This window comes from Diadema setosum, chromosome 2 (genome assembly GCF_964275005.1).
Source record: "Diadema setosum chromosome 2, eeDiaSeto1, whole genome shotgun sequence".
NCBI classification, from domain to species: Eukaryota; Metazoa; Echinodermata; class Echinoidea; order Diadematoida; family Diadematidae; genus Diadema; species Diadema setosum.
Window position 1 is genome coordinate 43,320,844 of NC_092686.1, and position 14,091 is coordinate 43,334,934.

The following is a 14,091-nucleotide window of genomic DNA, read 5'->3' on the forward strand; positions in this document are numbered from 1 at the left end:
AGCACTTTTAATGTCTGGTTTGTATGTATGTATGTATACATGTTTGTTTGTTTATTTTGATGTTGTTCAATCTCACTGAATATGAATATGACTTCCATCTAATACACACCGGTGGATAAAAGTTGGCACATAGAGATTAATTAGTCTCATATCACAGGGAATAATTTCCCAACTCAAATTTATTTAGCAATTTCAGCTGATGAACAATAATTCAAATGGTATCCTGTGCACTTCTATGGAAGAAAATTGCTACACAAAAGTCAGCTTGTGTAGCAGTGGTGTAAAAATGCATAGCAAATTGCTATACGATACCAGGAAAATTATTCCCATTATCAACATATAAAGTGAAGGTGATTTCCAGAGGTGCTTCATCTTTACCAATAGAGTTTTCCCTCGGCTCTCAAACTGATGTTTATCGATGAAATCATAGATCTGCTGTTGGTCTGGGTGCTGGATGTTTATATGCTGATTGGGATACTCATTTTCTGTTGGAGAAAATAAAATAAAAACATACTTGTATAGCAAAAATGTTTTCATTGCAACTGACTGACAAATTGCCCTACATCAATGTAAATAAGCATTGAATTGGCCAGTGTTTTAGTAGTGGCCATGATAAAAAATCATGGGCGTACATACTCGAGCAGGATTCGAACCTACGACCTCCTGATCACCGGACAGGCGTCATCTCCACTAGACCATCGAGCTTTCGCCTGACAGCAAGTGTTGGTTCTAATCCTTATAGCATGCAGCGGGTACTGCATAATCATTAAAATTCATGAAATTTCATGAATTTAAACAAAAATGTTTTTCAGGCTAAAGTTTACAAAACTTCAAGTTTGATCCACAAAGAGATGTCTTGAAGAGGAACAATGAACATCCAATGTGGCAATGTGGCAAATGTACAAATGTACAATATTCAACTTCAAGAGTTGATATACTCCGTATTACAAAAAAAAAAAAAAAAAAAAAAAAAAAATGAAGCCCCCTAATTTTACACCATAACCACTTGAAAGAAACAGTTGCAAATCAAGCAAATATTAGTAGAGACACAGAGACCTTAACCTTCAACTGGTTCACTTGGCATTCTGCAAACCTATCCTCTTAAATTACGAGTAGCACTGAAGTTGCATGCAGATGGGCCCATTCATCATTTGAAGCCAGCATTCATGGCAAAAGCCTACTGTAACATTTTTATCAATGCATATGGAATGGGGCATACTTTAAATGTTAATATTCAAATGTTGATGAAAATCTTGTTAGTAAATAGCCCAGTAAGATTACCATTATAAATCGTTATTACACCAGCCACTGGAGTCAGACCAACACCTGTAGAGGTTCCTCTCCCTGAACCCACCCCAGAGTAAAAAAAAAAAAAAAAAAAAATCATAATTCACTGTCAGATTTTCCTTTAACTTTGCTATTTAAATGTTTTTTACTAACATTGTTACATTCCCTCAATTCACACAAACATTGGGTTTGATTTGTGTGTGTGTCAATCTGGATACTGCTGAAATGGATCCACATCACATACTCAGGACTCCATCGGCCAATCTCAGTTATTTCATCGTCCAATCCCTGACTGCACCATTGCCTTTCCTTCTCAACTGGAAGAGTACCCTGCATCTTTCATTTGATCAGCCAAGATTACCTTCAGAGATGGGCAAGTCTTCCATGTCACCATTCTCATCTTCATCCCCATCATCTTCATCCGCCTCTTTCCTGTCTTCCTGCTTGCACTGTCCTACCAGCTTGATGAGGGTAACCTGGTGGGATTGAATAACTAATGAGTTAATAGTCCACTCTAGTCACTGTTTACAACTCCACACCCTCCTTATTTTGTTCAATCAACAGCAGCAACAACAAAAATAGTTCTTAGAAGGGCTCACGACTCATTTTCCACTATGCAATTTGCTTGCTATACATTGAAAGGGTCTACAAAGAAACTAACCTGGCCGACGTTATTTGCCAGGATGGTGAGCTGCTTTGTTAGTGTTTTGAGATCAAAAGTGAAAATCAATTTCAGTAGCATGCGACTGTTATTCCACAAGAGCCCTTCTCTGTTCAGTAGTGGGTAGGTGGAATGTTCAAGCTATATATGTTCACCTTATCACTGGGTCTGATCGAACGAGCCACTTCATATTACTCTTATATGGAAATACAGAAAAAATGTTTCTGTTCAAGTTTTTTGCTGATGTCTGAAACAAATGTTTAGAAGGAAAGATGTGGTCAAAGGGCGACTCACTTGGACATTCTCAGGGTCAACTTTATTCATGCCCATCTTCCTCTTGGCCACAGCCTCCATATCTTCCTCATCTTCTTCTATGCTGGATCCTGGCATATCGTCTCGAAGTGCCGCCGGGACTTTGTGAAGAGGGAGTTTGATGGCCTCAACAATATTTTCATCCTTCACATCGGAAAGGCCCTTCTTGAAGCGCTTGAATGTCACCTGGCATATATGTATGAGAGCACAGAAATGAAACAAATCAGGCGTCTCCCATACCTGCCAACACTTCAAGATGAAATATCTTACTCGTGGATTGCAAAAATCTTATTTTATATGCAAACTGAAGTTAAAAATCTTACTTTCGGTCAAATCTTCAGAAAATACACATGAAAGGTATATCTAAATATTTTTTTAAAATCTGATTTCTCTGACAGAAAATCTGATTTTTGCTATTTTTAACGTAAAAAATCTTACTGAATCTGATAAAATCTTACTAGTTGGCAAGTATGGCTCCACCCTGACAAGGTTTGACCTCGGCCATTCTTATTTTTTTTTTTTTTAAAGGAATCTAGTATTGCATTGAAAATAGCTACACTTTCAACTGGAAAGAGCAAAGGCATGCCACAAAACTGGTGAAATAACTATGATGCTATTGAAGTCAATTAAAGTCTTCAAACATCACCTTTATTGTCATATCATGAAGGGGTATGAATACTGCAAGGTGTCTCTTGTAGTCTGTGTTTGAAGTAGTCTTGCCCGATTGCTTTATTAGTGGTCAGTCTGGGCTCTTATTATTATTGACCGCACTCTGGCCACACACATGGCACTTCTTGCTAACATCCAAGGTGACCATTCTTACTCTGCCTCTTTCATGGTTGTTCATACTGCAGTTTCTGCACGAATGTGACCAGCGACCCAAATCATGGCATGAGAGTACAAGTCAATCTCCTTTCCAACCTGCTCATGTGTGGACTGTATCACCTAGTATCTAATCTCCATCCATGGGTGAACAGTATACCCCCCCCCCCCTCCTCACCCCTCCAACTCCTGTACTGCATCCCAATTCCCAATTTTGGGCAAAAGGGGTATATCTTTGGGGCTCAAGTCTGGGAAAAAATCCTGAATAATCATTGAAATAAGGGGTCTTCAGTATTTTCCCAAATTTTTTAATGAGGGGTAATTTTAAAATCTTTCCAAAATAATCCTGAAATAGGGTTTCGAATAGGATTAATTTCAAACCCCTGAAAAATTTCAATACAGGGGTAGTGGAGCTTCTTGGTGTTTGCAAGATCTCCCGAATGTGCTTATACTGATGTGCAGGTTTTGCTGCAAAGTATGCCAGCCAGCCTTCTCTTTGAAGGATATTTTGCAACATGCACTGCACATGTGTTACGTTGCTTTGCTAGCTTCCCTTCCAAAAACCTCGAAAAGGGGTAGTTTTTGTTGGCTTCCCTTCCAAAAGGCTCTGATAGAGGGGTCAAAATCCTAATGCTTTACCATCTTTGCAGGTGGCATCTCTTAGAATTTGGAACAAGCATATGTGACCCGCCATAACAAAAGGATCCAAAAGTCTCTGACGGCTGAGCCGAGAAAATCAAGTTTGAAGTCAGATCATCAAAATCGGTCAAAACCATTGAATTTCTGTGTTTGGCAAAATTTATTAGTGTAATGTTTCATTTATCATCTGCTTAAAGGGTGTGTACAGTTCTGGTCGAGGTGAAGATTTAGCTTTTAACATTTTGTGAGATATTCAAAAACCACTCTATGAGATGTCAAAGAGCATGCGGTTCTAAGGGGTATCAAAAGTTTATTCGATGAAAATCGGTTTTGAAATGGCTGAGATATCCAAAAACAAGGTGAAACAAAGAGATACTAATAAAGTTGGGGCATGTCGCCTTTTATTATTAGCACTTTTTTTTGATATCTCAGCCATTTGAAAACCAATTTTCATCAAATAAACGTTGAATCTTTCTTAAAATTACATGCTCTTTCATATTTCATAAGAGGCTTTTCATTATCTCACTTAGGAATGTTCAAAACATGAATCCGTACCTAAACCAGTACTGTACAGTCTCTTTAAATATTGAAGCTAAATTATCAAAGGAAAGGCAAGGAATTAATGTTTTTCTGGGCCATGATTTTTTGACTTTCAACGGAACAGAAACATGCCAAAGATTTGGACTTAGCGCTGCAGATAGACTCCGCCCCTAGCAACAAGGGAGTGCGTAGACTGCTGATGCTAAGCTTGAATGAACATTGCGGAGGTTGCTAGGAGCATACCTGGGGCCCGTTTCATAAAACTTGTCATCACTGACAATCGCCACATTTCGGTGACAAATGTGCTCTCAGCCAATCAGATGCAAGGATTTCAGTAGCTTGTCACATCTATGACAACTTGTCACTGATGACAAGTTTTATGAAATGGGCCCCTACTATTGTTAAGAGGTTAAAACTGTCTTGCCTTCCCTTGATCACGATTGCGTCGGAAAGAAAACTTTGAAGGCGGTTTTCCCGAAATGCTCATTTCCAAGACCACTCCACATGCTCTCATAAAATCATTGATACCTCTGCAATCGAGTACTTTTATGAGTCGAGTTGTACATGAAATTAGAGCAGAAGAGTAAGGAAAAAATGTCATGCCATTTTCAGAAAATCAGCCTCCCTCGACTTTCAGATCGTTTTGTTGGAGCGGGTCACATATGTGTAACGTTGACCGCCCGAGTTTGGGGGTGGGGTACTGTGTGACTGTACTGATCTCTCTCTCTCACCTTGTCATTGTTGGTCTGAAGAATGTCAAGTAATTTGCTCCTAAGCATCATCCTGTCCGGCTGATCTGCCAGACAACTGACAATCATTTGTCCCACCTCGGACATCACATGCTTTGGAGCGGGAATGAATCGTCTCAGGTAGATGGTCACTCCAGTCACCGATTTCTGGGGAATGTGTAGATGAATTACAGTGTAATTTGCAAGTACCAGCGATTTAATACAGGTGAAAATGCAATGCCACGAAGTGGACGATAATTGTGCACAAGTAACAACAGGAGGGAAAAATTCATGCAAAATCAAACTTAATTCAGTGCAAGTACTACAGAAATGAGCTTCAGTCAGAACAATTGTCTTATTTGTATGCCAAATATATTCATAAACAGTGATCTGATATCAAACACTCTTATTTTCCCCCATCTAGACATGTCACACCTCAGCAATTATGTGGTGTAAGCTATGTTTCCTGTAAGCACTGGCAAAATATGTTTGGATTTTCTGTTTTTTCTCTGCTTTTTAAAACATATACCAATGTTCATTTATGAATAGTTTAAGGAAGCTTAAAGGGATAGTATAGTTTTTGGTGGAGTTAGGCGATTCAGATTTTCACTTTTTGCAAGATAATTTGAAACCACTCATGAAATGTTAAAGATCTTACAAGTGTGGAGGAATTCAAAGCCTATTTGATGATAATCGGTTCTAAAATGGCCGAGATATCCAAAAACAAAGTAAAACAGAGTGGTCTTTATTGAAGGTGGGTCCTACCTTTTATCAGAACCTTTTTATTTGTGGATATCTCAATCATTCTAAAACTGACTTCTTTGTATCCCAGACGACATTCCAGCCACAAAGCCAGAGTCATACCATCTGAGCCAACACTACCTCTTTGAACGCGAGACCATGATTCGTCAGGACTTTGCAGAAGTGGAAGACAGTCCGGAGATCCCACTTGAACAGAGCGGCCAAAGCCACTTGGGTGACACCGGCTTGCCTCGCCCTCCCAGCCTGCTCCAGGCAGCAGTACAATGGTGCGATCAGGGGCAGGTCAGGGGTCTTGATGAAAGACAGGAGGCTCTTCAGACGTCTCTCCTGACTGGCCACCAGCACTAACCTCTCATCCCACCTGCAGCTCACGAATTACGAAAGATCATTACCCATATCAGAGATGCAAAATCTATCGCTTGAACTAGAATCATATTGCCCTCATCTTCAACTCGGGCAATACAATTCTAGCTCGGGCAATAAATGTTGTATGCCCCTCAAGGTCAATCCATATCATAACAATGTATGACATGTGCATCAACAAGAAATTTAACTAGAAATGTCGCTAAGGTGACTGATATGCCTCCGCCATAATGCATGATTCTCCTAATAGGTCTATAGTACATATTGTGGACAATGTGTGATTACATTTTCACAAAATTGGCAAAATATTAAAATGACAAGTTTGTCACGAATGCATTGAATGTTCACCTTCCTTGACCTAGGTTTAATTGGATGAACAGGAGAGCATGTATTTGGGGATTTAAAGACTTTAACTTGACTATGACCCATTCATAAGTTTATGCATCGAGTAATTTTCGTACCGTCAGCCGAAATGTAATGTGCAATCATTTATTGCTTATTCTGAAACATTTTTAAATCATGAATTTATTAAAGATAAATCTGTATCTATTATGGGAGATTTCAATATCAACATACTCAATGTGTATAATATTTCTTATGTAAGTGATTTTGTTGATTTGTTGTTTTCAGCCGGTGTGTATCCATTAGTAGATAAGCCTACCCGTATTCAAGGAAACTCTGCTTCTCTTATAGATAATATAATGACAAATGTTGTAAATAAATCTATTCATTCTGGAATTTTTTTGACTGATATGACAGACCATTTTCCAATTTATAGCATAATATATCCCTCACATGGTAAAGACACTGAAAAAGTAAACTTGTTCACATTTTGAGAGATTAACCCAATTAATATTTTGAAATTTAATAATATTTTACAGTCGATTGATTGGTCATTTGTATACAGTGAAAGTGATGCAAATGATGCATATAATATTTTTCTTGAATTTTTCTGTGCGGAGTATGACAAATGTATTCCTAAGGTGAAAAAAAGTAAACGGAAATGTATTATAAAGAAACCATGGGTTACATTTGTTATTTTGAAAGATATACGAAAGAAAAATATTACTAAGCTTTTTAAACGATATATGAAAAACCCGTCTGAAAAAAACAAAGTAATGTATCAAAAATGTCGCAATGAATTGAACTCGTGTTTACGTCGAGCGAAAAGATCTTATTATCATAAGAAGTTTTCATATGTAAAGAATAACTTAAAAAAGACATGGTCGTTAATAAATGATGTACTTGGACATAAACAGAGTAAGCAAACTTTATGTAATTCATTTAAGATAGATGATAATATTATATATGACCCTGATATTATAGCAAATAATTTTAATGAATATTTTGTTGATATTGGTTTGAAAATGAATGAGAATTTTTCTGAAAATGAATGAGAATTTTTCTGAAAATGATTATGCTTTCTCTGAATATATGAATATACCCATAAATGAAAGTTTGTTTTTGAAACCTGTAACAAAAAAGGAAATCCTGGATATATGTGCAGAAATAAAATCTGGGAAAAGTTCAGGATTTGATGATGTTGATGGTGAAGTAGTTAAAGGGGTAATTGATGCAATAATTGAACCATTAATTTATGTTTTGAATTTGTCTTTTTCTAACGGTATTGTACCTGATAAGTTGAAAATAGCCAAAGTGATTCCCGTTGTTAAAAAAGGTGATTCTGAAGTTTTTAGTAATTATCGACCCATTTCAATTTTACCTTGTTTTTCTAAAATCCTCGAAAGAGTAATGTATAATAGATTTTATAAGTTTTTATTGTCCAAAAATGTTTTATATCCGAGTCAGTATGGTTTCCGAAAATGTTTTTCAACTGAAATGGCTATCACTGAAATACAAGACCGAATAATCAATGAAATAAATGTTAATAAAAGTGTAATAGGAATATTTATGGACCTTTCAAAGGCTTTTGATTCTCTTTCCCATTTTATTTTATTAAAGAAATTAGAGTATTATGGTATTAGAGGTATTTGTTTGAAGTGGTTTAAGTCTTATCTCTCTGGTAGAATGCAATATACTGTTTTTGATTCTGTTTCTTCTGATTTAAAACGATTTGCACCGGGGTCCCACAGGGGTCGATTTTAGGTCCTTTGCTTTTTTTTGCTTTATATCAATGATATTGTTAATTCTTGCCCTGATTTTGATTTCATTTTGTATGCTGATAACACCACTATTCTTGCTTCACATAGTAATATAGATATTTTATATATTGTAAATAAAAATGTGTTTAAAATTGTGAAATGGTTTCAGTGCAATAAACTGTCGTTAAATGTAGATAAAACTAATCATATGTTATTTCAAAAGAAGAAGGGAAATGTGCAATTCATAAATGACATAAAGATATATGGAAAGCCAATAACACGATGTAAATCAGTTCAGTTTTTAGGTATTATTCTGGATGAAAATATTGACTGGCGTGAACACATAGAAAATGTATGCAGAAAAGTTGCGCAGTTCGTAGGTGTTTTAAATAGTTTGAAGTTTGAATTGCCATCTTTTGTTTTATTTTCTCTTTACAATTCTTTTATATTACCTCATTTGTTGTATTGTAATGTCGTATGGAGAAACACTTTTAATTCCAGACTTGATAAGTTATCTAAATTACAAAAGAAAGCAATTCGTAATGTTACAAAATCTCCACATTTAGCTAACACTTCTCAGTTATTTAAACAATTGAATACACTTAAGCTGCACGATATAAATAAACTTCAAATAATTTCTTTGATGCAACGCTTCCACACAGATACACTCTCTCCTTACATCATGAATACAGGTTCACATTAAATTCAAATATACACACTCATAACACACAGAGCTGCAATAAAGTTCATCAATGGAAATGTCCTAGTACGAAATTAAAACAAACTCTTCGTCATACAGGACCAGTTTTTCGGAATGCAATCAACCCAGATAATTATAATAAACAACATAATAATTTATTTAAGAAGCAGTATAAAAGACATCTTTTATTTTTATTAAGATTGCATTGATGTATCTAACAATTCTTCCTATGTTCATTTCGTTTTTTGTTTTTGTTTTTTGTCTGATGTTCTTTTGTGTATCTTCTGTATAAAACTGATTTATGATTTGTGAAAACAACTTTGATTCCAATTCTACATGATTTGTAACAACGGTGTATGCGCGCCTACAGGCCTTATTGGCTTTTTATGTGTACACCATTTTCCATTTTACTTGTTGCCTTTTGTAATCTGGAACAATTCATGACTGTAATTCTGATGTTGTTGTTGTGATTTCTTTTACATGTCATTGTTTTTTATGTTCATCTGTAACACCGAATGCTTCATGTTGTTTTTATTGTGATTGAAATGGAAATAAACGAATTGAAATAAAAAAAAAATTTTCAAGGTATCGAGAAAAAGTGCAATTTCTGTATTGAAAAGTACATTGTTACCATTTTCATCTGGCCTTTGACCCTAAAATTCATAGGATTATCACTGTCAGGCAGAACATTCAAGATAACTTGAGCCACTTCCGAGATAAAGAGGAAAAAGTTAGTTCAGCACTTTCCCTTGATCTTTGACCTTTTGACCTTTGAGGCAAACCAAAAAAGGGAAAAAAAAAGAAAGTTTCCAGAGAATCTATATTAGGTTACACATGCATACAACAAGTGTAGAAAAAAAATAATCCTGCTGGCATTGCATAAGTAAAATTTTGAAGTGTTGCCCTTGACCTTTGACCCCTGACCTTTGACCCCATGACCCCTAAATTCTCTAGATAATCACTGCCAGTCAGTACATGTATATATACTATGTTCCATGAAGATACCTTGAATAATTTCCAAGGTACGGAGAAAAAAGTGAAGTTTTAATATTTTTACTTGACCTTTTGACCTCTGACCTTTGACCTCATGACCCCAAACTTTCACCAGAGAATCTTAATTGGGTAATACATGTATACACTAAGTTTCAAGAAAATATCTTCCGGGATTGCGTAGATATGGTGGAAATAGTAAGATTTTACGTATTTGACCTTGACCTTTTGACCTTTGACCTTGAGCATGTGCACCCAAAAGTTGATAGGCACAACCTTACCCCCTAATACACATACATGCCAAGTTTCATTAGGATACCTCAAAAAAATTTTTAGTTACGCCGTCCACAAAATTCATTACGGACGGACGGAAGGAAGGACGGACGGACAGACGGACCGATGGACAACCCAAAAACATAATGCCTCCGGTACCACTTCGTGGCGGAGGCATAAAAAAAAAAGAAGACAGAGTGGGTAAAGTAGACAATTAGAAAGGAATGGAAAGTATATGTGAACTAGATATATCGCTACGGCGACTGATATGCCTCCGCCATAATGCATGGTTCTCCTAATAGGTCTACAGTACAATGTCTTGACAATGTGTGATGACAGTTTCACACAATTGGCACAATATTAAAATGACAGGTTTGCCACAAATGTGCTGAATGTTCACTTTCCTAGAACTAGGTTCAATTGGATGAATGATTCAAAATGTCAGAGTGCAGGTATTTGGGGAACTGATGATTTTTACTTGACTTTTGACCCTTTTATAAGTTTATGCATTGAGTAATTTTCAAGGTATTGAGAAAAAGTATAATTTCAGTATCAAATGGGAAAATAGCATTATCTAAACCTGGCCTTTGACCTTTGACCTCACAGTTCCAAAGAGAATCACTGTTAGGTTGAACATGCATAAATATGTAAGTTTCATGTTGATACCTTGAGTTACTTTTGAGATATGGAGGAAAAAGTGCAATTCAACACTGTCACTTGACCTTTGACCTTTTGACCTTTGACCTTTTGGCAAGAAACTTTCCACAGAATATATATCGGGTAATACATGCATACATCAAGTTAAAAAAAAAACCTTCAGGCATTGCATAAATATAAGGAAAGTAGTGATATTTTGAAGAGTTGACCTTGACCTTTGACCCCCTGACCTTTGAACCATGACCCCCAACTTCCCTAGATAATCACTGCCCATTGGAACAAGCATATATACTAAGTTCTATGAAGATACCATGAACCATTTGCGAGATATGGAGAAAAACATGAATTTTCAACCTTTTTTTCACAAAATAACCTGTGACCTTTGACCTTCGACCCCTTGACCCTAAAATCCAAATAAAGTATTATCCCCCCAGGATATACCCTCATACCAAGTTTGATGTAAAACCACCACACGGTTCTTGAGATATCGACAAAAACAAAATGGGACTGACGTACGTACAGACGGACGGACGACCCGAAAACATAATGCCTCCGGCCACTTCGTTGGCGGAGGCATAAAAAAAAATTGGTCACGAAGCAAGGCCAGCGTCGCACACACAAACAGACCCTGTTAAATTTACTTTTTCATGTATAAAGACGGAACAAGCGAGGGCACCATCACCAAAAACAATAGGCGTCTTCGTTTTACCATAACACACCTTCATGCCAAATTTGAAGATGATCTAAGAAGAACTGCAGCCAGTAGAGTGCTCACAAGAAAATCTCTGCGGTGGATGCGGCGCAACAAGGCCAAATCCATAGTATCCTCCGAACTCTGTTCGGGGGATACAATGAGTGGATGACCTATATGTCAACACTCAGCATACTTTCACACCCCATGATAGCATACTATGCAAATGATATGCAAATGAGTCCATTATGCCCATTGCATACGGATATGAAAGATTGAAAATACTGAAAAATGTGAAATACATACATTTTGTATGACTACGTTCCTCTTTAACTGGAACATTTTCTCTGTGTGTACAGCTATAATTGTCATCTACAGAAACATTCAAATCCAAACTTCAAAACTTTACCTATTCCTCTCACACTGAGGACTATAATTGGAGTCTATAATGTTCGGAACAATTGTATTCTTTATCTGGTATGTGTTTGTTGTTGTTTGCCATTTTCTTCTCTGTTGTCATGTTTGAACATGTGTTATATCTATCTTTTCATTTATGAAGCGCCATGAGCACTAAAAAGCGGACCTGTGCGCTATACAAGTAGCCACTATTATCATTATTATCATCATTGCTACTTCTACTACTATTACTACTACTACTACTACTACTACTAATACTAATTGAACTCTGCAATACATCTTGTAAAACTATGTCTGCTGATTCTTTAACTCCTTTACATGTATCAGTGTTTTTTTGTGAGTGAATATATGCTACTGTCATACATTGTATAGTACATGTGTGAATAATGTGCACAGCTATCAATATTTACCAGGTACCATATTTTTTCCTTTCATTGATTTCACATTTTTCACAGAGGAAGACATTCAAAACTACAGAAGCACTCTGAGAGCGCAGACCTCCACCAAGCATGCAGCTCATTTCCACCACTGATCTTGTTCTTCCATAGAAGTGATTTCCACCCATACATACTTATAGCATTGTGTGCTGAAAGTCGCCCAATTTCCCAATATAGAAGCCTTTGTTATGTCATAAACCCTCAGCTGCACGGCGCGCCTCGCCCTAGCAGAAACTAGAGCACACACTTTAGTGCGCGCATGCAAACCTCAAATACGCGCAGCCTGAACTCCCAAGTTCATTGACCCTACCTGCAAAAATATCAAAAATCCTTCATAAATTCCTCCAAAATTCTCAAATCACTACCAAAATTTGATCATCTGTTACTTGTATCAATCTAAACCTTTCCTGCAAGTTTCATCCAAATTTGTTACCTACTTTTTGAGTTATTTTGCACACAGACAAACTAACTAACTAACAAACAAACGAACAAACAAACGGTCACGAAAACATAACCTTCCCCCTTGGCGGAGGTAATAACACAGTAACAGCAGATTTGTGACAGAAAAAATCTACTTTGTCTGCAGATTATCCAATCATTGTTTTGATAGCAGAAATTCTAAAGAATTTGATAGGGTTGGGGTTTTAGGTGGTATGGAATTGTTAAATGGTATTGTTAAATTCAAGTATCAGAATGGCTAATCACTTTCGACATCCAGCTGAATCCCTGCTTGGCAAACTGCTTGGCACACTCTCTTATTGCCACAAACTAGCATTAGACTAACATGAAAACATATGAGTGGGACTGCAAGGACAGCAGCAATTCTGCTTAACCCACCACCTAGGCTTCAGTTTCTGTACCCGTTCACATGGGTGAACCAACATTAAAGAATTTTCAGCTGGCAGAAATGTATCAATACATTGCTTTGAAAGTGATTGCTATACAGAATCAGAGTGTATGTGAGTTTTGTCCTGGCAGCTCATATTACAGGATATACAGTACTTGTTGAATTCATGTTCATGGAATACAGCAGTGAACACAGAAATGTACACATGCACGTTACATGATCAGGAGTTGATATTTTCACATGTTGTTAGATTTGCAAATAGTACCCAGATCGCAGAATTCCCACAAATAACCTCAGGAAAACAGGTACGGTATGAAGTCTCATTAATAAAGATTGTCTTTGATGCGTTTGAGGTGACAAAAAATGATGTCAAGTATCAAAACTAAATGCAATCGTAAAATTTGCTTTGTGTTTGCTCTGTGTTGTGGGCTGCTCAGATACAGCCCTGTCGCGATTTATACAGCGACTGGGCTGTGTATACAGTTAGTGTACAGCGTATTTACATACAGTAATACTAATATGCACAGCCCTGTACAGTGTATTTACATAATATGTGTATGCACAGGCCTGGTACTCTTAGTGGTCTCAGCCTTGGGCCAGCACTTAGGCTCCTGGCCTCGGCCCGGCCTTGGGCCCCTGGGCCACTGGGCCTGGGCCCACTTGGGCTATGGGCCCCTGGGCCTGGGCCCACTTGGGCTCTGGGCCCCTGGTTCCGGGCTAAGGCCCGTGGCCTTGGGTCCGGCCTTAGGCCCCGCCTTTGGCCCGGCTGTACTTTGTACATGGTCTATGTGAAATCAGGCTTGTCTGTAACTGTATAATTACAAATAATTACAAATAATCGCAAATGATCAACAGGTCCATAC

The 14,091-nt window shown here is 37.2% G+C and overlaps 1 protein-coding gene across 1 annotated transcript in view; it reads right to left on the bottom strand.

Annotated features, from left to right (window-relative positions):
* The window catches only part of LOC140245345 (general transcription factor 3C polypeptide 1-like), a 61,840-nt gene that overhangs the window by 42,618 nt on the left and 5,131 nt on the right, over window positions 1-14,091 (bottom strand). The window contains exons 4-8 of the mRNA XM_072324927.1: window positions 5,872-6,112; window positions 4,993-5,157; window positions 2,243-2,446; window positions 1,649-1,763; window positions 379-485 (exon numbers count right to left, since the gene is read on the bottom strand). Of these exons, the coding sequence (XP_072181028.1) occupies window positions 379-485; window positions 1,649-1,763; window positions 2,243-2,446; window positions 4,993-5,157; window positions 5,872-6,112 (832 nt within the window). The remainder of the gene's footprint in view (window positions 1-378; window positions 486-1,648; window positions 1,764-2,242; window positions 2,447-4,992; window positions 5,158-5,871; window positions 6,113-14,091) is intronic.